The sequence below is a fragment of the Pteropus alecto genome, unplaced genomic scaffold, assembly GCF_000325575.1.
Source record: "Pteropus alecto unplaced genomic scaffold, ASM32557v1 scaffold105, whole genome shotgun sequence".
Taxonomy (NCBI): Eukaryota; Metazoa; Chordata; class Mammalia; order Chiroptera; family Pteropodidae; genus Pteropus; species Pteropus alecto.
The window spans coordinates 645605-667965 of record NW_006436294.1 but is presented as its reverse complement, the minus strand read 5'-3'; the positions used below and the strand labels follow the sequence as shown (position 1 = coordinate 667965).

The following is a 22361-nucleotide window of genomic DNA, read 5'->3' as shown; positions in this document are numbered from 1 at the left end:
AGGAAGGAAGGAAGGAAGGAAGGAAGGAAGGAAGGAAGGATGGATAGATAAAAGAGGCACTGGATCTTATTTTCTGTGCATCTTACTAGCTGCACGTATGTAATTCTCGGAAGCCTTAATTTTCTCATATGTAAAATGGGGATAACAGTGCCACCTTCCCAGGGTTGGCGTATGAATTAAACAAGTCATATCCATTTTGGTAAATTCTGGTTTCATTCCCCTTTCTGAGCCACAGTCTTGTCATCTGTTGAGGTGGCTAAGAAGACCTACCACTCACGGTTGCCATGAGGATCAGACGCACTCCTGGACTCCTAGGCTCTCTGTGGATTCTAAAGGGTGGTACAAATATTACCTTTCAGTGTGATCTCGGTCTCTGTTTCCTCTTACACCATAAGCTGCTGTCGGCCATTCGCTCACCCCCACTGATTCCTGCCTCCCTGGCCAATAGCACATCACGATACTAACCCAGAGCCTGTTTCAAGACAGACTGCAGAGAGTAATTAGAACTCGGTGGCAAGAAATGATTTGGATAGAGCTGTTTGCAAACCCCTTGTCCTTCTTTTTCAGACTCGATTTCAGAAATGAAAGGTTTCCTTGCCTCTTAGGTAGACCAACAATGCAGAAGCAAATTCAGAACCCCTGGATGCCCGAGGAGCTATAATTTGATAAAAATTACAATTCGCAGTTATGATGTTTACATGTGCAGAAATAAATGAATGCCAAGGACCTGCAGCAGAGATTTCCAGAGGAATGTTATATGCAGCTCCAGCCCCTTGCTTCGAAAGCTTGTCTTATAAATAACACTCTTCCCCTAGATCTTGCAAATGCCTTTGGTTTCCTGAATTTCACCATGAATAGAGAAAGAGAATCGTGTTTCTTTGAGTTGTTCTTATTATGCGCTAAGCATTTCACTGCTGTACGACTTTAACCTCACAGCCTCCTTTAAGAGGTGAGCTTAAAAATCCCAGTTTTGCACATGAAAAAACTGGTACCGGGAAGAGCGAGTTCCCTCGCCTCAGGCTCTGCTCTGGCCCCGGCCGTGTGCCGGCTTTCACCTACTGTCTTAGTCAGTTCAGGCTGCCATTTAAAAAGACCACACACGACGTAGACAATAAACAGCAGAAATTTATTTCTTAAAGTTCTGGAGGCTGGAAGTGCGAGATCCAAGGTCTGGCAAAGTTGGCGTCTGGTGAGGTCTGGCTTCCTGGTTCATGCATGGCTGTCTTCATCTCCCTCACACGGGAGAAAGGGCAAGGATGCTCTCTGGGGTATCTTACCCCCTTTGGCAGGGCTCCAGCCTCATGATCTGACCACCTCCCAAAGGCCTCAACTCTAACCACCCTCATACTGGGCATTAGGATTCAACATGCGAATCTCGGGGGACACAAACGTTCAGTCTATAGCACCTCCCTTTCCTTGGTTCAGCAAACCCAGAAGGAAGTGCCTCCGTCCAGCATCCCCTGACACCCGCCAAAGTGTACACAGAAACACAATAGCTAAGTGGGCAGCAAAGGATCCATTTTATGAGTATCCAACAAATGCTTGCTTTGCTTATGCAAAACTATGGTAAAAGCTGGAATACAGACTGTGTTAAAATCAGCAGACCACGTGGGGTCTCTCCTGAACCTCTGGGCTCCTGCCTCCCCCACTCTACCATCCAACTCCGGCGTGGGGTCTCACTGCTGCAATGTTGAGAAAGACCCTGCCTCCTGGCGCCAGGGAATGAGGGAGATCTGGGAAGGAGCCCATCCGGACTTCCTGGGGGCCCTGTGCTTCTTTGCGCAAGAGGAGATGACCTGGCCAGAGCGGAGAGCCACGGGCGCCTTTCAAGGTCCTGTACGCCATGGAGGCTTCCTCTGGATGGCGGTCGTGGCCATGGAAGTTTGAGGCACCGCCTCAGCTTTGAAACAAGACATTAGACATTGTGTTCTCACATTACTGAGACACATCCGCCTTGCAGTTGTCCCCTTCTCCCCTGGGATGGCCTGACAAAGCTATCTGCCTGCATTCTTCTTCATTTGTCGTACCCCGCAGGGGCCCAGGAATCACTGTGTGTTGTCAGCCTGTCTGGGGGAGCGGAAGAGTTTCCCATTGGCCTAGAGCCCTTTGGGAACCCACTGCTGCACAGACCTTCTGTTCTTATCTGGAAATCCTACAGAGATTTCCTGTCAAGGTGATCCATAAGATCAAAACTGTGCAAGTATTCAGGAAATAAAATAAAACCTCCAACAGTGAACGCTGGGGCAGGGGAGGGAGCAGCTCTCCGGCCTTCAGGATGCTTGCCTGTGCAGGGGGAGTTGTTTCCTGGTTGCTCCCTCCTGGTAAATGCCGTATCCCTGGCCGTCACGATGCCCCGTATTCCCCATACTCCCACCCTCCTGCCTTACTGACCACCTTTCCCAAATTACCTCTGCCACCTTCTCGTCTTACAGCCCATCTTCTGCCATAGCTCTGTCTTCGGTCCTCTTTCAGCAGGCCCCTCCCTTCTCCATCATCAACCACCACTTATTCGCTCCAGACCCAGAATTCCACAGCTGCCCCTCTAACTGCACTCACAGCTACATAATTCCATTTGGAGGATCCACAAGCACCAGAAATTCAACGTGCCCAAAATCCAATTCATCGTCCTCACCCCCCATTGACTAGCTTCTCCTCCTGTGTTTACCCAAATAGGATGGTAAAAACATAACAACTGACTTCTCCCAAACGGCCCCCTACACACACACACACACACACACACACACACCCCACTTAGTAAGATTACCTCTCATCTCTCTCTCTGAATCTCCAGACTATCAGTGCCATTAGCCTATGTTCCTCCCGAAAAACCTTCTCTTCAACCTCCAAGGCCTAACCCCAATGTCACCTCCTTTGCGAAGCTTCTTTTGATTTCCTTCCCTGTCTTCTGAATGATGGTTGCTCGTAGCCCTTTATCGATCACAGGATGTCGTATAGCATTTCACCATTCGTGTCTGTATCCCCTCGAGACCACGATCTGCTAGGACATGGGGAGGACGTGCCTTCGGTCTTTGTACTCACTTGCACCTACCACTGTGCCTGGGGAGAAAACTTGTGGAATGAATCAACAGCGTGAGGATACCACAAAAATAAAAAAGATCACTGGAAATATGGGAGCTGTATTACTCCCCCAAGTGATTAGAATAGCAGAGGGGACTGTAAATCCTGGCTCTCACATTTACCACCTCAGTGACCCCTGGGAAGTTGGTTCTCTCTGAGCTTTAACGCTTCACACGAAAAAGAAAAAAGAGATCAAAAGACCCCTTCGGTGCGTTCTGCAATGGAAATGAGTTATTACATACAAAACGCTTAGCGCTGTGCCCAGCATACAGTCAGAGCTCAATGCATTACTCACGTTATTAATAATAAATAAGGAAATTCAGGCCGGAGGATAGTAAGAGAGAGTGTGAGAGGAAGAAGGTGGGTCCAACTCCATTCACTAAGTGCATGTTTGTCGAGCACCTGCCAGCGGAAGATGCGAAAGCCAAATGGATGGAGCGAACTTCACTTTCTGAAAGGAAGGAGTGGACATAAAACCTCCCTCCACTTCCATCAAAGTGCCTTTTAACACGCAGCGCTTCACTGGATGAAACAGAGGCGGAGAAATTGGAGACATCGGGATAGGTCACGAACGACTGGGCAGAGAATCCAGAACGGGGGACGGGCTCCCAAGGAGAAGCCACGTGCCTGGCTTAGATTGGTTAACAGGGAGAGGAAACAGTTCGCGTCACCTCCAGAGATGGGGTTTTAGACCACCGAGTTGCCAGAAACAGCCTGCCACCCAGCAGAGGTGCCCAATTGATGGGAACTACCATGGCAAGAGCTCTGGGGACAGCGTGAAGCTCAAGATGTAGAGTTGGGAGTGACGTTGGAGGCGTGGGCGAGGATGGGCCCTCCTCACTCATGTCTCTGACTGCACCCTCCCCATGTCTCTAATGGCACATAGTGTATTCCCTGTAGATCCTGGTGATCACTCACCAAAACTGAGCACCTTGGAACAGGTGCCGGGGTCAGCTCTTGGCATCAGAGCAGACCGAGAGGGAAAGTGTTTCATAAAACCCACCTCGAAGGGGAAAGGGCATGGGGATCCCTCCCACAGACGGAGTTTTGAGGTCAAATTCCAGTGGCGTGTTGCCTTGGCAGCAGTTGCCTGGTGAGAAAGATGAATGATGAAAAGAAGTGAAAAAAATGGGGCAGGAGCGATACATCAAGCCAAATATTTGATACTGCGAAGTTTCTCAATAGAAAGACTATTCTCGGGATGGAGGCAATAAAAAATGTCTCCCTTTTCTTGAACAAATAGAGCTTTAGATGAGTTATTGGGAGCAAGGGGGGTGGGGAGGGGTGATCCTGGGTGTGATTGACAGCGTCGCTCAGGAGTGGAGATCAGACAGTCGAAGCCACATGACCCAACGTTCTGTGTCTCCTTGCAGGGCGATGCCCATGGCCATCCAGTTTTCCATCCTGATCATGCTGCATTCAGCTCTGGTTCTCATCACCACGGCAGAGGATTATAAGTGTTTGCCCCTCGTCCTCCGGAAAACTTGCTGTTGGATCAACGAGACCTATTTGGCCCGGAATGTCATCATTTTCGCGTCCATCTTGATCAATTTCCTGGGCGCCATCCTAAATATCGTAAGCATTCCGAGCCCGCCAACCCTCTGGTGTCCAGGGTGCACTCAGCGCTCCAGAGTCTGTGGAGCCTGCGGCTTCTTCACTGCCGTCCTCGGTACCGGTTACCTTCGTGTGCCTGGTCCAGCCCCAAGCTTAGGGACAGAGCGCAAAGATGTGGCTACCGTCAGAACTGTGCGTTTTACTGGGGGCAAATCATCTCTTTCCCAGTGGGAGAGGTTGTTTGCTCCCTTAAATTTCTGCACTGTCAGTGGCCAATCAATTACAATGGTGAATAAGGGTTCCCACTGATTAAGTACCTGCCTGCTATGTGCCATGCGCTGAAGGAGGAGCTGTGCCCGTTTTTCGTATTTAATCCTCACATAAAGCCCGTGAGGTAAGTCTCATTATCCCCACTTTATGGCTGAGGAAACTGAGGCTCAGAGACATGAAATAACTTGCTGTAAGGTCTGTCTGACTCCATGACTCATGCTCATTCTCATGTGCTAAATTATATCTCTGGGAGTGGGAGCCGGAGGGAATGGGAATGAATAGCTGCCATGTACTGAGCACCTAATGTGGGCGACAGGTAGGTATTATTGTTCCCATGTAATGGATGAGGAAACTGCATTTCAGGAAGGCTGAGCATCTTGCCTTTGACTTCCCAAAAGTTCGCATTGGATGTGACGTATTGAATTCCGATGAATCTCCACCTGCCGTATTGATCATTGTTCTAATTTGGCGATTCATGTTTGAATGATGTCATTTTCTCTCTAGAAGGGTGACATGGTATCTACAGGCCTTTTCTGTATATATACAAACAGTCTGTGTTGACCATGACATAGGGACCTAGAGTGCAGGAGTGATTTATCAGACTCCAGATTTTAAACTTGGCACATTGAGAGAGGCTAGTGGAGGCATCATCTGGTGGCCAAAACCATCATCATGCCCCTTGGGCCTGAAGCACTATCCCCAAGTGCTCAGGGAGCCAAAGTGTGAAGTCCTACAACTGTCAATCTGTGTGTGGCAGGCTTGTACTGCCTGATTGTCCTAACTGGCCCAGTAATTACTTAGAGTCTGCGTTGCTCAAGTTCTGTGGTTGGCCTTGAAGGAAAGGATTCCGTGGGGTTTAAAAACGGGAAATCGTCATCTAATTAAATTCATCGTCTAATAAATATTTTAGAGATTATAGCAATTGAAAGTGGAAGGACATGGGCTCGTCGATCCAGCGTTTAGAGTTGCAGCCAGGATCTCATCTTGGTGAATCGGCTACCTCTGGGGCACAGGATTTCGAAGTAGGCCGGGCGGCTCTAGGTCGGGGTCACCTGTGGCAGGAAGTTCAGAGGCTTTGGAGTCAGATAGACCCGTGTTCAAACCTCAGCGCCACCACTTAGCAGCCCAGCGACCCTGGACAAGTTACTTTACTTCTCAGAGTTTCATATTTTTCGGTTGTAAAATGGGGATAAAAATAATAGTGACATCACAAGGCGGTCGTGAGGGTTTTTTTTTTGTTTTTTGTTTTTGTTTTTTGTACAAAGTGTCTGGCACAGAGGAGGCATTCGGCCCCTGGTAGCTATTCTTTTCCGAGTGCCACCAACTGTCCCGCAGCAGTGCAGCCTGGGACGTGCCCATACCCCAGCGCTCAGGGTCCTTCCGGAAAGTGTGTCCCCTCAGACCCTTCAGACCCTCGGGGCTGCTGGCATGGAGACCGGCTACGAGGTCACCCCAGACCTTCTCTCCTGCCATCTGCTCTCCTCTGAGCCCACGAGCACACTCGGTGACGCTCCGCGGCGGGGCCAGCAGAGCCATCTTCAGCCGGTCTCCTCACTGGCTTGCAGACGCCTTTTCCAAGCCAGGCCCCAGCTGGCACTTCCGCTCTGAGGGCCCGCCCGCTGGGCCTGGTCTGCCCCAGGCCCTCGCTGAAGCCCAGCACTGATAGCACAGGGCTCCTTTCCCAGCACCCACACTGACTTTGTTGTTCCTGTGTTTTTTTGTTTTTTGTTTTTTCTGTTGTTCTTTTTTTTAATTCGCAGCTGTGGTGTGATTTTGACAAGTCGATCCCTTTGAAGAACCTGACTTTCAATTCCTCAGCTGTGTTTACAGATATCTGCTCCTACCCAGAGGTATTTATCCACAAGCTCCCCTTGTCCAGCCCGGGGCCCGCGTAGCTCCACCCGCTCCAGAGCAGCAGGCGCCGGAGGGCTTCAGAAAGCGCTCAGAGGCCTGCGTCCTCCCTGCTCTCCACCTTCCTCCTCCTTCCCCTCTTCTGCCTTTCCCTCTCTCCTGGTATCTGCCGCTTTTCCTCTTTCTCTTTCCTGCTCCCTCCTCTGCCTCTCTTTCCTGCTGCTACCCTTCCCCCGTTTCTCTCGCCCTCCCTCCTCCTCCTCGTCTTCCTCCTTTTCCTTTCCCTCCACCCATTTTCCTCTTTCCCCTTGTCTCTTCCTGCCCTACTTATTTCCCCCAACGCATCTTAAAATCCTAAAGCAGAATGTGCCCTTGTCGTCAATACAGCACAAGCAGAGTTAGTACTCAAGGGTGTTTGCTGCATTGAAAAAGGAAGGAAGCAAGCAAGGAAGAAAGGAAGGAAGGAAAGACGAAAGGAAGGAAGGAAGGGAAAGGGAAGGGAAGGAAGGAGAGAGGGAGAGGGAGGGAGGAAAGAAGGGAGAGAAGGAAGGAAGGAAAGAAGGAAGCTGGTGACTCACAAACATAGAAAACAACAACTAAACTTGAAGTGGTTTAGAACGTGTGTGGGGCACCACAGGGTCAGGAGGTGGCCCAGTAGGTGCCCAGCAGGACACCACCATCATAATGTAAGTCTGACCCTCTCTTGGTCACAGAGCCACTAGTCTAGCCTTGGGGTCAGCCTACAGGGCCAGGCAAAGGACAATCGTAGGCTCTACTAGTCATGGCCCAGACCTTTACATGTTGGGACAGAAGTTCTGGGTCAGAAGAGAGGACAACTGGGATGTCCTAGCAGAGCCCAGCCAGTGCCCTGCCCTGAGGACGCTGGGCGGACCCTTGTTCTCTAAGACCCCCTCCAACACGCGGGTGGACGAAAGGCTCTCTGTTGTCTCACCTGGGCCCCAGAATCGGTCTGAGAAATGTGTGAAAAGGAAAGAGAGCCTCACCCCACACCCCAGGAATAGAGCGCGCACCCGATAAGCAGAATACCATTTGGTCCTCGAGATGTGTGGGATGCACGCCGCACTCACTTCACAGATGATGAAACGAAGGCACCACTCCCGCCTGACTCCAGTCTTCCTCCCTTCCTTCCGTCCTTCTCTCCGCCCTTCCCTTCTTACCGCAGATGCCAAGACTTAGCCCTGCAATGCAAACCGTTTCTGGCTTATTCTTGAGCCTATGCTTCCGGCCCAGGCTCAGTCCCCAGGGAGGAGCTAGGCTCTTCTTAAGGAGTTCCAGGGCAGGACAGGACTCGCTCTCGTTCAGGGCTGCACAGGAAAGACATGAGCTCTGGGACTTCCTCCCACCCAGTAGTGAGTGAGCTCCCACTTCGTGGACTGTGGGACGGCAGCTCCCTGGCGTGGAGAGCATGAGGAGCATCCCAAGAGGCAGTCAGGTGGCTGAGAATCCCATAGCCAAAGCTGTATTTCACTCCCAACTGAAACCCTGCACTGGCTGGCAAAGGCATCTCGAATCGGTTCTTCCTCTCTCTGAACCTCAGCTTCCTCATCTATAAAGTGGGAAAAATAATACCTTCTTCAGATGGCTACTGTGGACTTAAAGAATATCCTGTTCTCATGGTGCCTCCCTAGATGACTTAGTAAATGTTGAGTTTCTAATGTGACATCTGACGTGCAACAGATGTTCACGAACTGTCGATCTGGACCTCCGTGTCCTAAATCAAGACCCTGGGCCCCAAACTCAGGACCCCAGCACTCACGGATTTGCCATTTCTAAGAAAGTGATGGGTAAGCTCTTTAACCGCCTTGCTTCATCTCTATGCCTCAGTTTCCTTACCTGTAAGGTGAAGGTAGATGCAGTACCTTCCTCATGAGTGGTGGTCGTCAGGATTAAGTGAATTTGTCCGTGTAGTGTTTAGAGCAACATCTCGCACAAAGTCCCTGCTCATTAAATGTCAGCCATGATTTGCTTATTATTTCTAGGAAACTGGTATTGAGCCTGCACCACCATGTGCATTATAAAACATACTCAAAAAAAGAGAATGTTAAAAAGAGAGAGAAAATAAATGAATCAGAGTTCTAATATTTTCCCACACAACCGAAGGATCATCTCATTCAGGGGTCAGCAAACCATGCCCACAGGCCAAATTCTGCCTGCCACCTGTTTTGTAAATAAAGCATTTATTGGGGCACAGTCACACCCACTTATTACCGTTCGTCTGTGGCCGCTTTTATAATACGATGGCAGCGTCGGGTGATTGCAGCAGAGATAGTGTGGCCCACTAAGCCAAGAATATTTTCTGTCTGGCTCTTTATAGACAGTTTGCCTACTCCTGACATCACCTCTGGTGCAGGAATCCCATCGTCCTGAAGGGAGGGGATCTGAACACTTCCCGTCACCAGCTACTACAGGGGTTTTGCCCCAGCATTTGCCACCCTGATATGTACGGCCGGGCTTCTCTACCAAACTAGAAGGACTCAGACATTCAGACCTTCTAAAAGGCTTAATCTGCATACCCCTCTCCATCGCTCACAAGTGTGTGTCCTCAGATCACTTCATTTCTCTGAGCCTTGGTTTCCTCATCTGGTACCCGACCTCTCCACCTCACCCCATAAAAAATAGTACTGGGTGTGAAAGCAAGTTACTAAACTGGATGACTCGACGCAAACATAAGAGGCTGCTATCGTATATGGTGTAAAGTAGAATTTAGTTCTGAACTGGAGCTTGCCAATTACTAAAAAGAGAGTTGAAGGTACAGGAAATAACAGTGGAGAACTATGGGTTCAGGGGAGGGAAGAGACAGAAGTTTGCAAAATGAATCACGTGCCTAAACCCACAGTGCCATTAACTCAAACTCCTGAGTGTGGGAACCTGGAAAGGCCTTCCTTTTAGAATCACGCCCCTTTACTGCATGCTCTGGCACATTGGAATAAAGAGTTAAGTATATTTGCAAGAGCGTTCAGAACTGGCTACAGGTTTAAAGAGTCCCCAAGAGGCAATTTTCCATAGGGTGTAATACTATGTGCTTTGCGTCCAGGCGCTTCCTTCCGTGTCCTTTGTCATCTATTCAGATCCTGCCCAGCCTTCAGCCTTCAAGGCTCCCTTTGACAAAATGCATTCTGTGGTGGACCCAGTCCCTGCAGGTTACTTCCTGCCTTCTCAGACACCCTGTGCTCACGCTCCATCCTTTCTACAACGCATTTCTCTAGGGTATTTCTCCAACCCCTTCAAATTTGTGAATTGCTTTAAGAAGAAAAGACGATACCACATAGTTATTCGAGATTACCCAAAGGACATAGTCCATAGCATGTGTTTAGAAATTTTTCTTTAAAAAGAAGGTATGTTTCCAATGAAGCAGCAGAGAAACAATTGACCTGCCCGCCCAAAACAACTAAAAACAGACAAAATACATGAAACGATAGCTTTGAAGACTCTGGGCAGCAGGCGGTGAAGGACAGTAATCCTAGAAAACATGAAGTGAGCATCATGGTTGCGTGGGTTTGGATTGCTTTTAGAGAGTTCAGGCTGCGGCTCAGGTTGGGGGGCCCAAATGGAACCCAGTGGATGCCCTGATTTGAGAAAGACAGAGCCAACAGTCTAGGGGAGAGTTGGCTAGAGTTTGCAGGGCACGCCACCAGAGGGAAGGGAGGTACACACAGAGAGAGTCCCAGAGATCTGCAGAGGGTCCCATCAGTGCACATGAGGGGACAAGCCAGGGCTTGAGGGAGAGCCGTCTGAAAGGGTTCGTGCCTGGCACGCTGCAGCGCTGCACATCGTGTTTCTTCCTACCGGCCAGGCTGAAAAACAATCCGTGGGGATTTAGGTAGAGTAATCAGAAGAGTCTTGCTTCAGTAGTGTGCAATAAGTACCCTTGGCTTCTTCTGAAACAATCTTAAAAGTAAGGCCGAAACAATAAGAAGACTTTTCTTCTCCTTTTTTTTAAATCAAGGAGTTTTTTGGGTTTGTTTTTTTTTTTTGCATTACAAAAACAAAAATAAATCCAATCAGATAATGTCTTTAAACAGGGATAATTATTCTAAAAGAAATGACTCCTAGATAGTTTTCCCTCCATCAAATGTCTTGTTGTCAATTAACTTCTTGGTTAAAAAAAAAGGAGAAGAAATATTTTATATTAGAACATATACAAAGTTATATTTCTCTATTAGAAAAGAATGAACGTTCATATTAGTTTTCCCTGTAATAGCCCCAAACGGGAAACAACCCCAATGTCTATAAATGACGGATGTGTACACAGGCTGCAGCGTGCCCATGCAGTGGACAGTCGGCAGAGAAAAATGGCCCACTGACACGTGCCATAGCATGGGCGGCTCTCAAAGTCATCATGCTCAGGGAAATAAGCCAAACAAAACAAAACAAAAAAAGTGTCCATTGAATGATTCCATTTATCCGAAACTCTAGAAAATGCACATTGATACCTAATACCAGAGAGAAACCTGGGGAGAAGAGGTAAGGATGGTGGGTTGGAGGAGCTGCAAAGGGTCAGACACGGAGAAGCCTGTGTGAGAGTTCGTCTTCCTGGTCGTGATGGTTGCGTGGACATAGGCGTATGCTCAGACTTGTTGAATTGTGTGCTTTAGATATAGGCAGTTTATTATATGTCAGTTATAACTCAGTAAAGCTGTTTTAAAAAGTGAAGTATAAAATCAGAAAGACAGAGAAAGGAGCACGCAGAACTAGATGGGGAGGGTTAGGCCACGTCATCAGACCCTGTTGGCTTTAAATTCCAGCTCGGATGTTGATCACCTTGTAACCTTTATCATAAGGATAAAGACGAGGGGAGAAAGGACGGATAAAAAGAGGAAGATGGAAGGGGGAAAGAAAGCGAAGAACGCACAAAAAAGAGAAATAGTTGGAAGAGAGAATCAGTGATCATTAAGCAAATGAGCATATTTTTCGAATTCCAGAAGTGACTTACAAACTAGTGCCCTCCTGAACTCTGGCCTTCATTTCGCCGGTTAACTCCTCAGGCAGGAATCAGAACCTGAGCGATTTTGAAGGAAACTTTATTCACTGTGGTCTAAAATCTCCAGCTGGCATTCAGGATACAGTCAGACTCGCCCGAACTTCCGCAGCGGCAGGCCTTCCGGATAATTCAAAACGAAAAAAGGAGGGTCGGAGAGTTCCACGATAACGTCACCACTCTTTCTAGCTGGACAGAGGGTTGTTAGATAAGCTCATTTTTATCCTATGCCTGAATGCAGAGCGGGAATCATTTTGGTGTCTTCCCAGACGGCATTGCCCTTCCCCACGAAGAGCGAAAGCCTCAAGGGCACAATGTGATGTGGAGCCCAGCGAGCCCCACTGAGCCTCACTGAGGCTCCGCGTCCACGTCTTTAAGGACCAAACCGAGCATGGGAAACAGAAGGGTTCAAATGACAGTGGCCATGTGGTGACATAGAATGAGCAAGGACTCTTCTTCGGCCATTTACTAACTGTGTAGCTTTGGGCAAGTCACCTAACCTCTCTGAGCCTCTCTGAGCCTCACTTTCCAAATCCATGGAATGGAATTATTAATAATAGCTGTCTCATTAAATTGTCGAGGTGACAAATAGAGATAACGCACGTAAAACACTTATTAAGTATTAGTTTCTTTTTCTCTTGCTCTTTCTCAGAGATATTGGTAACTAAGAGAAAATGGTGCTCACCCAAGCGGAGAGTTGAATTTTTAAAAAGGTAAAGGTGTAACAAATTATAAAAATGCACAGGACTTTATGCTGTAAACATGAGATTATCTACATAATCGTGTTTCCAGTGTGTGACTAAAAATTTAAACAGGCCACAATTTCATAGTAATATTGATCTCCTGGCCTCACCCTTTATTTACAAAATGGTGACCACTTTGACTTGCATCATCGTTGAGGAGCGAGACTCTTCCTTGTTGCCCATGCTAAGTGAGTGGCCGTGGAGAGTGTCACTTATTCCCACACGTCACCAGGTCCCGCTGTGCTAACTGGTCTTAGCCGATAGCATATACTTCCTAGTTTTGTTCAAGCAGGTCACATCTTTATCCTGTGGGAGACGATTTAATTTCCGGAAACCCCGAGATGTTTCCCAGATGTTTGATTTGACTGGACATCACCATTTAGGGATCAAATACAGAAAGACTGCATTTTGGGTGCTTTTCTAAAAGGGACTCAAGATAATTTACAAAGATCTGAGCTCAGTCATCAAAGCATGGTCAAGATAAGCACAGGGTGTCACAGGATTGAACCGACAATAAACCTATCAAGAGAAGCATCGGTCTTATATTTTACAATACTGTGGAGTGATACCTTCCATTAGAAATAGCTATTTGCATGCTCATGGATTAGGTTTTGCTGTGAGAGTCGTCATTTGTGGACTTCATTAACATAGTCGTGTCTTCCTAGGAATTATTATGAAGTTAAAATATTAACCGAGGCTGCAAGAAATAACCAAAAGAATTCATCTGTCCTCAACCCAAGTCAGATATAAACATTGCATCTACTTTGGAAATTAAATACCATTCTGACAGATCTCAGCTATTGACTGTAATGAACTGGAGAGCATTCACCATTCTTCCTCTAGTATGAAAAAAAAAAATAGACCAACCGTGGAAGCCGGGCTTTAGAATAAGCCAGAGTACAGTAAGATCGTACCAGAACACCAAACGGACAAAATGCTCCTTTCTAATACAATCCAGTAAACAGTTTGGAGAGTCAGATCAGTTATTCCCACTCAGCAGCCGTGGGGAACCCCAGGTCATGACACCCTCACACCTGGCCCATGTGGGGAGCCAGGCTCGGGGCAGGGCAGAGCAGCCTCTGTGGTTGTCCTGTGTTCATCTCACTGCACTGCTTGTAGCAAGACTTATCATTGCTGAGAATCGAGTTTTGAGTGAAGCGGGAACTTTAGAGTCTTTCTCTGAATGACAGTGACTTCTGAATGAAAACTGTCTGCTTGCTTCCTTTCCTTCTCGTTCTGAGTTCATAACACCACGAGATGTGGGCAGCGACCGAACGGTCGCACAGTCCCGTGTGCGTAACCTGCGTGGGTAGACATTCGAGCCCTTCCTTAAGTCATTTTTGGGTAAAAGACTTCCTCTTCCTCTTCTAGGAGGGAATGGTGTGTAGTTCATGGTAAGTGCTGACAAGTCCAGACACTAATATAGTTCTGTCCAGCCCGGCACAATTCTTGGTGCCCAGCAAGTCCTCAGTCAGCAACTGTAGAATAAAGAAGCATGGTTTAGCTCCTAAAATGCTTGTTGCATGCCAACAAAACCAGAGGGTGCTCCCGTTAGCACCTTGCCAGGTCATGGGACTCCTCAGTACAGACTTAGAAGAAATTGCTTTATTTGTAATTTTCCAAACCAATAACATCTGAGAGAAGAAAACCTTGCATATTCAGAAGCAGAGAAGTAGTACGCATACTTCCCTCCTCTGTACCATGGACGTAAAATCAGCCTCTGTCCTTGACGCCTGTGAAGAATTAAATAAGACGAAGCATATGAGGTCGTTCGTGGAGCACCTGGCACAGAACACGTGGCCAACAAATGTTTCGTTTTATTACTTCGATTCCTCCTGCCTCGGTGCGTCCATCACGCGACATGAGCCCGCGATGCGTCAGAGCACTTTCCATGCCGTTCTACCCGCTATTGACCTCTCCACGTCTGCCTCGCACGTTAGACCACGCCCCCTTACCCGGGCCACCTCTCATTCACCTGTGAGTCCCGCCCCCACTGCCAGCACCATACCGTGATTACATAGGCACCCAATAAATGCTTATTACATTTTTAAAATTAAACTCTCGGGCCCTCAAAAGTTTTAGCTTAAGGGCACAATCATTTCGCAGAGTTTTGACCTACTAAGTGACTCAGTTTGCACTGAGAAAGTGATGAAGCCAGCAGTGAGAATGGACCCCTCGGATCTAATTCCTGTTCCCTCCGTTTGTTAAAATAGAAGGTCTACGTTTCGCCGGATGAAGATAATCAGCCTAAGAATGACCCTATTTTCACCTGCCCACATCACTCACAGCTTCTTACACAAAGGCATCAAAATGAGTCGGCTAAAAATCTTGCCGAGGGAAGATCTTAAAGGGGAAGCGAAGAAAGCTTATCATTCCATTTGAGATAAGGACATAATCGGATGGATTAGGAAAGGAAAAGACAACAGTAAAAGACGCCCAGACACTGGGTTCCCTAAGGGCGGGGACAGTCATTGGTTTGAGTTCATGCCATGCGCCCTCAAGGCACTGGGCCCTTGCCCTCATGGAATTCAGTCAGGGTGCTGTCCACATTTGTGGAAGCAATCGTTCTTGAAAGCATACGTGAATGAATCTGTTTGGCTTAAGAAGTCAATAAACGTGTGTTCAGTAGTTGCTCAGGAGCTTCTGGAAATTCTTGCCTATCTCCTCTGCCCAAACAGATACTATTTCCACGTGTAATAGAGAAAAGACAGCCGGTTGTTCCAGAGAGCCATGCAGAACAGGACTGAGTAGATTTCAGAAGTGAGCAAGCTCAGTACGCGCACTGGAGTCACAGTCATCTGCACAGGTTGTATCCAGGTGTCCTCGGTGTTGTTTTCTAGCTGAGGGAACTCGAACGATTTACTTCAGCTCTAGGAGCCTCACTTTCTTCACCCGTAGGATGGAAATGACGATTCCCATCTTGACCAGTTACTCTGAAACTTACAAGAGAAAATGTGTACCAAGATCAAAACATTGCCACCCAAATGAGTCTTTGATGACGTGAGTTTATTCTTTTCTCCCATGGGATGGTCAGGACCCAAACCCACCACCCAGAACGATAGACAGGGATCCTTCTGTAGGGGAAATGCGCTGAGGAGCTTTCAGAAGGCTGAAATCTGCCCAGGCAGACTGATGTGTACGCGGGAGCCACTGGAATATTCCAGCCCTTGAGTGGTTTCGAACAGGCCATTTGACCGACTACTGCTGACATGGCTGATAGCTGTTAGGGGTGCTGTGGCGGAATGAGGCAGTATCCAGAAACACCTGTACACGAAAGCTTCTCAGACACCGGGGATGCAGAGCACTGAGGCGCCGGGGAGCAGGGGAGCAGCTGTGAATAGCAAGCGGATAGGGAGGCTGAAGTATATGTCGGGGTTGGGGAGGTGGAAGGAAATCTAATACGTGATGGTCTTGAGCACTCTGCTCTTCAGAAAGGAGAACGTAATTTGAGGGAATGGAGAGCAATGAGAGGACTTGGAGGTGAGCGGCACGATCAGGTCTGCGTTTCAGACATACTGGGGAGAGGCGGGAGCAGGCAGGGCTGCCAGAAAACATTTCCAGAACCGCAGGTGAGAACCGAAACAGAAACAGGTGGGAGGAGGAGGCGAGATCCAGGGAGGAAGCGGAATCTGTGGTTTTAGGACGGCCCGCCGGTGGAGCGCGGGCAAGGGGGAGGCAACGCAGAGAGACAAGGGCTTCTGGCTCTTTGGTTCCCCCAAAAATATGGACCAGAGGTGTGGGGAGGTGATGAGGAGAGGATGCATTCAGTTTGGGATCTGTTGAATTGGAGAATGGCTGAGACCTCCAAATGGAGATGCACAGCAAACAGCCATGTAAGGAGACCCACTGGCATCGGTGACGAGGAGAGTCAGCCTCCCACGTCCCTGCTGAATCTGATCGCCTGCCTTCTGTTTCCAGTACTTCGTCTTCACGGGGGTGTTGGCCATGGTGACCTGTGCGGTGTTCCTCCGACTTAACTCCGTCCTGAAGCTGGCCGTGCTGCTGATCATGATCGCTGTCTACGCCCTGCTGACTGAGACCGTCTACGCGGGTCTCTTTCTGCGCTATGACCACCTGAACCACAGTGGAGAGTAAGTGCCCATCACCGCGTGTTCACAAAGTACTCGGACACCACGGGAAGTAGAACGTGGGGAAAACGGTGGAGGCGGAGTTACTGAAACTTGGGGACTGGTTGAATATTAACTTATCTCTCCACCTAGGCACTGTCAGCTCTCCAGTCTAGGTGAAACCTCTAGTTTTCAGTTGTATCACTTATATTCATTACAGATGAATTAATGACTTAAAGTTTGGACTAAGTCATAACTCAGATCTCCTCTAAACATCATAATGTGTGACTCCTTCAACTTTAACGGCTCCAAGACTTGTAAGGTCTGATTATAATTTGGCTGTTGCAATATTAATAATAGCAGACATTGCGCATTGAGCACTTACTATTCTCTTTGCGTTTTATTATTTCGAAATACAGAATAATAATAATAATTATTATTAAATGAGAAAAGTCGTAATATCTTAGCCTAGATTCCTTAAAGAATAGAGCCTGAGGCGAGCCTGGGATGCTAATGCAACCCCAGGACAGCAAGAGTGAGGGGGCGAAGAAGAAAGGGACGGGAGACAAACACGAGCTGATGCCACATTATTCTGATCACATAAGTTGTGAAGGGATTTAGCTGGTGCCTTGGAAGAGCCGTTCATTTGGCCAGTTAAAATGTCTCTGGTTAGGTGGTAAGTTGGGGGAAAGCATCTCACATAGAGCAGGGGAGAGGAATTTGCTGACTCCTCCTTTCTCCCATTAGTCACAGTTCACCCTCTGGATGTATCTCCTGGTGACATCCATTGGCTCCTTCTATGACCCATCGGTAAACCAGAGCCCGCATTTGTGTTGTGGCATTTCACCTGAGCTGCAGGCACGTGGCTGATTGGTCTTAGGTGTGGAAAGCACGTGGGGCTCTGTGAGGCTCTGATGTGCTTACACAGAGTAATGATCGATGTCTGCTCATTCCTATCCGCTCCTTCTCTCCTCCGTAGGGGAGCTTCGTTCTGCACTCTGTTTTGAGGTCTTAAGGAAAAGCTTGCTGTTAAATTGTTAAGTCAGGTTGTGAAAGTAAACATAATCTCAAATGCGTTGCTGCTGATGGTCAGGTGCTCTTCTCAGCTTCTTCCTGACGCAAGGTCAATTATTGGTTAGTCTTGTATCGGCTCACACTTTGCTATCGGCAAAATTAAATAAATAAGGGACAGAGGAGCTCGTTCAGCCTTCTCTCTCAGCTGCATTATGAGTCAACAGGTCACTAGTCACTGTGCATCCAGCTGGCAGTCACAGGCTGCTCTTGCTGTTGGGAATTTAACCGTCATTTTAGGAGTCCCATTGGTTCAGGGTCATTTCCGCTGGTTTTTTCTGGGGGTCAAGTAATTTTACAGAGAGCTCTGCACAGGGCAGCCTGGCTACATCACCATCAAGGTAGTTCCAGATGGTTCCAAATACTTTAGACTGGCATCTCCCAATCTGCTAACGAGGCCCCTTCCATGACGACCCCTTGTCTCAGCGGATGACCCTGAGCCTAAAACAGGTGAGGCACCCTCATCCCCAATCTCTTAACAGTCCCAAGAGATGCATCTTCCTCAGCATCCCTTGTAGAAAAGCACTATATCGTGACGTTTGTAAATGCAAGTTTAGGAGTTAAACCACCTGGGTTCAAATCCCAGCTCTGCCATCAACCAGCTGTGATTTTGAGCAAATTAAAAGTGACAGAACTTCTCTAAGCCCTAATTTTCTCACCTATAAAGTAGTTCCTATGTTGCAGAAGTCTAAGAAAGATCAAACGTGATCATGGAAACTTAGCACATGGCCTGGCATGTAATAAGCACGTGATCAATACTAACAATTATTATTAGACATGCCCCCTTTATGCCACAAATGCTACTGTTCTAGAAATATCCTTATCCTCGTATCTGGACTGCTATCCCCTAACTGGTCTCCCAGCCTCCACTGTCATCAAAGCCACGCTGTCAACAAATTATCTTTTTTAAGAGCCTAAAGGGGCTCCCTGTTGCCTCCAAGAAGCTACCAGTTCAACATGTTTATCAAGGGCTTCAGCGCTCTCGCCGGTTGGGCCCCCGTTGGCTCCTCCAGTCTGTTCTCCTATCTCCTGGGTCACCGTTTACAGCCTGTGCTCGAGCCATGGGAAACCATGTGCTATTTCCCAAACGAGCTCCCGCACACACTCCCCGCGGGTGGGTGCGGCTCCGTGACTTTTTCCAGCCCATCGTTCTCAAGGTCCAACTCAAAGACAGTCTCCTCGGCGGAGCCCTCTTTGATCATTTCTCATTCTCTAACCCATGCATTTTTATCAATGCCGTTATCTCTCTGTATTGTGAATATCGATTTTCATTGTCTTCCTCTTTAATTGGAATCAGAGCTTTGGAGGGCAAGAACCATTACTCATGTTCATGTTTCTGGCACTCGGTAGAGTGTCTGGCAGCAGGTGTCCAATTAAATATTTGTTGAATGAAACACGAAATGAATGAGTGACCGAAAGAAACATTAGCTCACTTGGAATCACATTATACCGCTGATTCACAGTGAGGCGAGTGTCACCTCTCCACGACCCCTGCAGTTTTCACTCAAAATGTGTTCCCCATCATGTAAGCACAAATTGCTGGGGGACTTGAGTGTCATACCTTTGCTATGGGCTTTGCTAGACCCTGTAGATTCACAGGTGAATAGGACATTATTTCCATCTTCAAGGAACTTAGGGGCAAGTAATTATAAGTAAGTGCATATAGGAGAGCGTGGTAGCTACTGAGAAAGCATCACTGGCACCTGGATTGAGAGCCAGATCTCACCAGTCACTAGATGAACTAAAGCATATTATTCCACATCGGCGTCTCGGTTTCTTCTTTACAAAAATAAGGATAATAGTGCTTTAATTGTTGATATGACAATTAAAGCCAGCAATGTATGTAAAGTGTTATTACAGATATGGCATCAAATTAGCACTTAGCAAAGGCAGTCATTAGCGTGGCAGCAGAATAAAAGGTAAATTCAAACCGGCTGGTTGATTTTGGGTTTAATGGGGGGAATGGGAACTACTAGCTAAACTAAAAATTTGGCATCAAAGGCACAATGGCTAAAGCTCTGAACTTGATGCCTGAGATGTGAATTCTCATCCCGGTTCTGATACAAATCAGCTGTGTGACCTTGAGCACGAGACTACTCTCTGGGCCTGAGTCTTCTACCTTTAGGATAAAAGGCTTGCAAAGAATCTTACAGTGTGTATAGAATACAATACGGAATAAAACATATCCACTAAACTCACGTTGCACAGTACTTAATTAGGGAATTATTTTCATAACGTATCTAAGTGCAAAAGTAGGTTACAAAACAGTATGAAGCATACAATCCTAAATTTGTGAAAAGAAACATATTTTTGCACAAAGGAAAAGAAAATGACATTTAGTTAACTCCAGAATATTAATCATTATTTTGTCTGGGTGGTAGGCTTAAGAACAATTTTTATTTTCTTCATTGTGAATTTTTATTAGCTTCCAAATTTACTACAATTAACATAAAGACTTCTGGAATGAATAATACTTAAATTAAATATTGATTTTATGAGACATCAGATGATTGCCGAAGATTGTTATAGCCCTGAAAATTACATTATCCTACATGTGTTTTCACTTAATTATGTTCTTTTCTATTAATATAGGAAGTTGGTAGTATTAATTCAATTAGTTTATTAATACAAATAAATTAGTTCAAAATGCCCATGTTTTAAGTCTTTGCCACTTAATATCAAGCAATATCGTGCAGATTACAATATCGTGCAGATTTCAGCCATTTGGCTCCCTTTGGAAATTCCTCAAGTAATGTAGAAGCTACAAAAAAAAAATTCCTTCTAAATTCAAATCACAGTTCTTTCTGTGTGTTTCTTGGCCTGTCTGACTTACTGTGCGTATTCTTCAGCTTTTTTCCATCTGAAATACATCAGGAAGACTCAAAGACCATGCTTAATTTTCTTTTACATTTCTTCTGAATTTTATCTAGTCATCTATTTCTGCTCGACCATTACTTTCAAAATGACTCGAGGGATTTATGTTTCCCCTTAAAAGTTTGTTTTAAGAGATAGATTGTCAGGCTTAAAAAATTGTCTGCATCATGAAGAAAAGGATGTTAGACGAGCCAGTCAGAGCAGAAGTTTGGGTTGCATTCAGGAGGAGCGAATCCAAGGACATTTCTCATTCAAACTAAGCCATATGAACCTGTGATTTTTTTAAAGCACCACCACCAGGAGCAAGATCAAGTTCAGGGAGCTTTATGGGGTGCAGAGAGGGAAATGTGGGCCAAGCACTGTTACCAAGACTTGCTCACTTAATCCTCACAATCATGGAGGTAAATGCTGTTAGAGTCTTTCACTGGGTAGCAAACTGAGGCTCAGAGATGTTAAGTGGCTTGTCCAAAGTCAAACGACTGGTCAGTGGCAGAGCCGAGACTGGAAAGTGGGTCTCCGTGAGTACACATCTCAGGTCTTTGATCCTTTTTTCAGGAGTCTACAACTTAAGGGGCCAGAGTATTAAATGGCGTGGGCGAAAGGGTTGCACTGGAATATGCCTATCCCCCCACCCCACCACCCCCCAAAAAAGTACTATAGTGACTGGGAGTGAATGGATGGATGGATGAGTGAATGAATGAATGAGTGAGTGAATGAATGAATGAATGAACGAATGAATCCTAGTCCCTAAAATGCTGGATGACAATATGGGGCTGACAGTACAACCCTCTTCACTTTAGCACTGGTGGGAGTGGATAGCTCTAATAGATCTGAACAGTAGTCTCTCCTGCTGAGTCTGCACATGGCCTTGAACTTGACAACCCACATTTATTTATTATCCCTGCATTAGAAGTTTATAAACCAATTAGCTAAGCAAGAGATTTGTACCATACCTATAGAGCCCATCCCACCTATACCACCCAGAGTCTTACTATGCTCTGGGACTAAGCTCTTGCATCTTCCCTGAACATCCAGCCCATTTTACTTTTTCTTTCTATGTATTCCCACGGCAACGAGGATGTATCCCTATGACGGAGTGTATTGTGTTATGAAATTATCTATCTGATTTTGTTACTGGGCTTTTGAAGGCAAAGACAATGTGCCTTCCTCATTTCTGTATCCCAGCATGTGCCTGGCACACAGTATATGCTCAATAATTATGTGCTTTGCTGGGGCTATAGAAAAGAAATACAATAATGAGTATCATCTATTATTAGCATCTTATCTCCAAGGAAAAGCAGATGGAACGAGGAATCCATAAAGATGAATACCTCCCCAAGAGAAGGCACATTTCCCTTCCTAAGGCCCTGCTCTGTCTATAGAGCCAGACTGGGCCCAGCCCCCTCCAGGGTGGGAGGGCCTCGCAGCATAAAGCTGTATGAGATGCTGGGCTTCGCAGCTGGGTTCTCGCCCCGTTTTCCTGAAGCCCATGCCACTCAGCTAGTATCCAGCAAGACTAGGAAAGGGGAAGCTGGAGATCGTGCGGGTGCGACCGTATTCAGTCTCCTTCTCTCCTCCCTCTAAACACCGCAGCTCACCTCTGGTGGCCTCACTGTGTCCCGAAGCCAGACGAGAGTGATTCTGAGTGAGTTCTGAGTACACGTGTGCTTGCGATTGGGAGGCCACAAAACAAAGGAGTGGTACGATCTAGCTTGAGTGATCAAAATTCTTCCAGCAGCCATATAAAAGGTAGATTGTGACATTAGGGTGACATGAGGAGGCCATTGGGGACCATGGTGGCGTACTCGGGTGGCGGAGGTGGGCATGGAGAGAAGAAGATGGTCGGGGTATATT

At 47.0% G+C, this 22361-nt stretch overlaps 1 protein-coding gene across 2 annotated transcripts in view; it reads left to right on the top strand.

The window, feature by feature from the left end:
- The window catches only part of ADCY8 (adenylate cyclase 8), a 159260-nt gene that overhangs the window by 105970 nt on the left and 30929 nt on the right, over nt 1-22361 (top strand). The window contains exons 10-12 of one of the 2 annotated variants that reach the window (XM_006912922.1): nt 4452-4653; nt 6663-6752; nt 16414-16586. In XM_006912922.1, the coding sequence (XP_006912984.1) occupies nt 4452-4653; nt 6663-6752; nt 16414-16586 (465 nt within the window). The remainder of the gene's footprint in view (nt 1-4451; nt 4654-6662; nt 6753-16413; nt 16587-22361) is intronic. The other variant, XM_006912923.1, reaches the window with a different exon arrangement.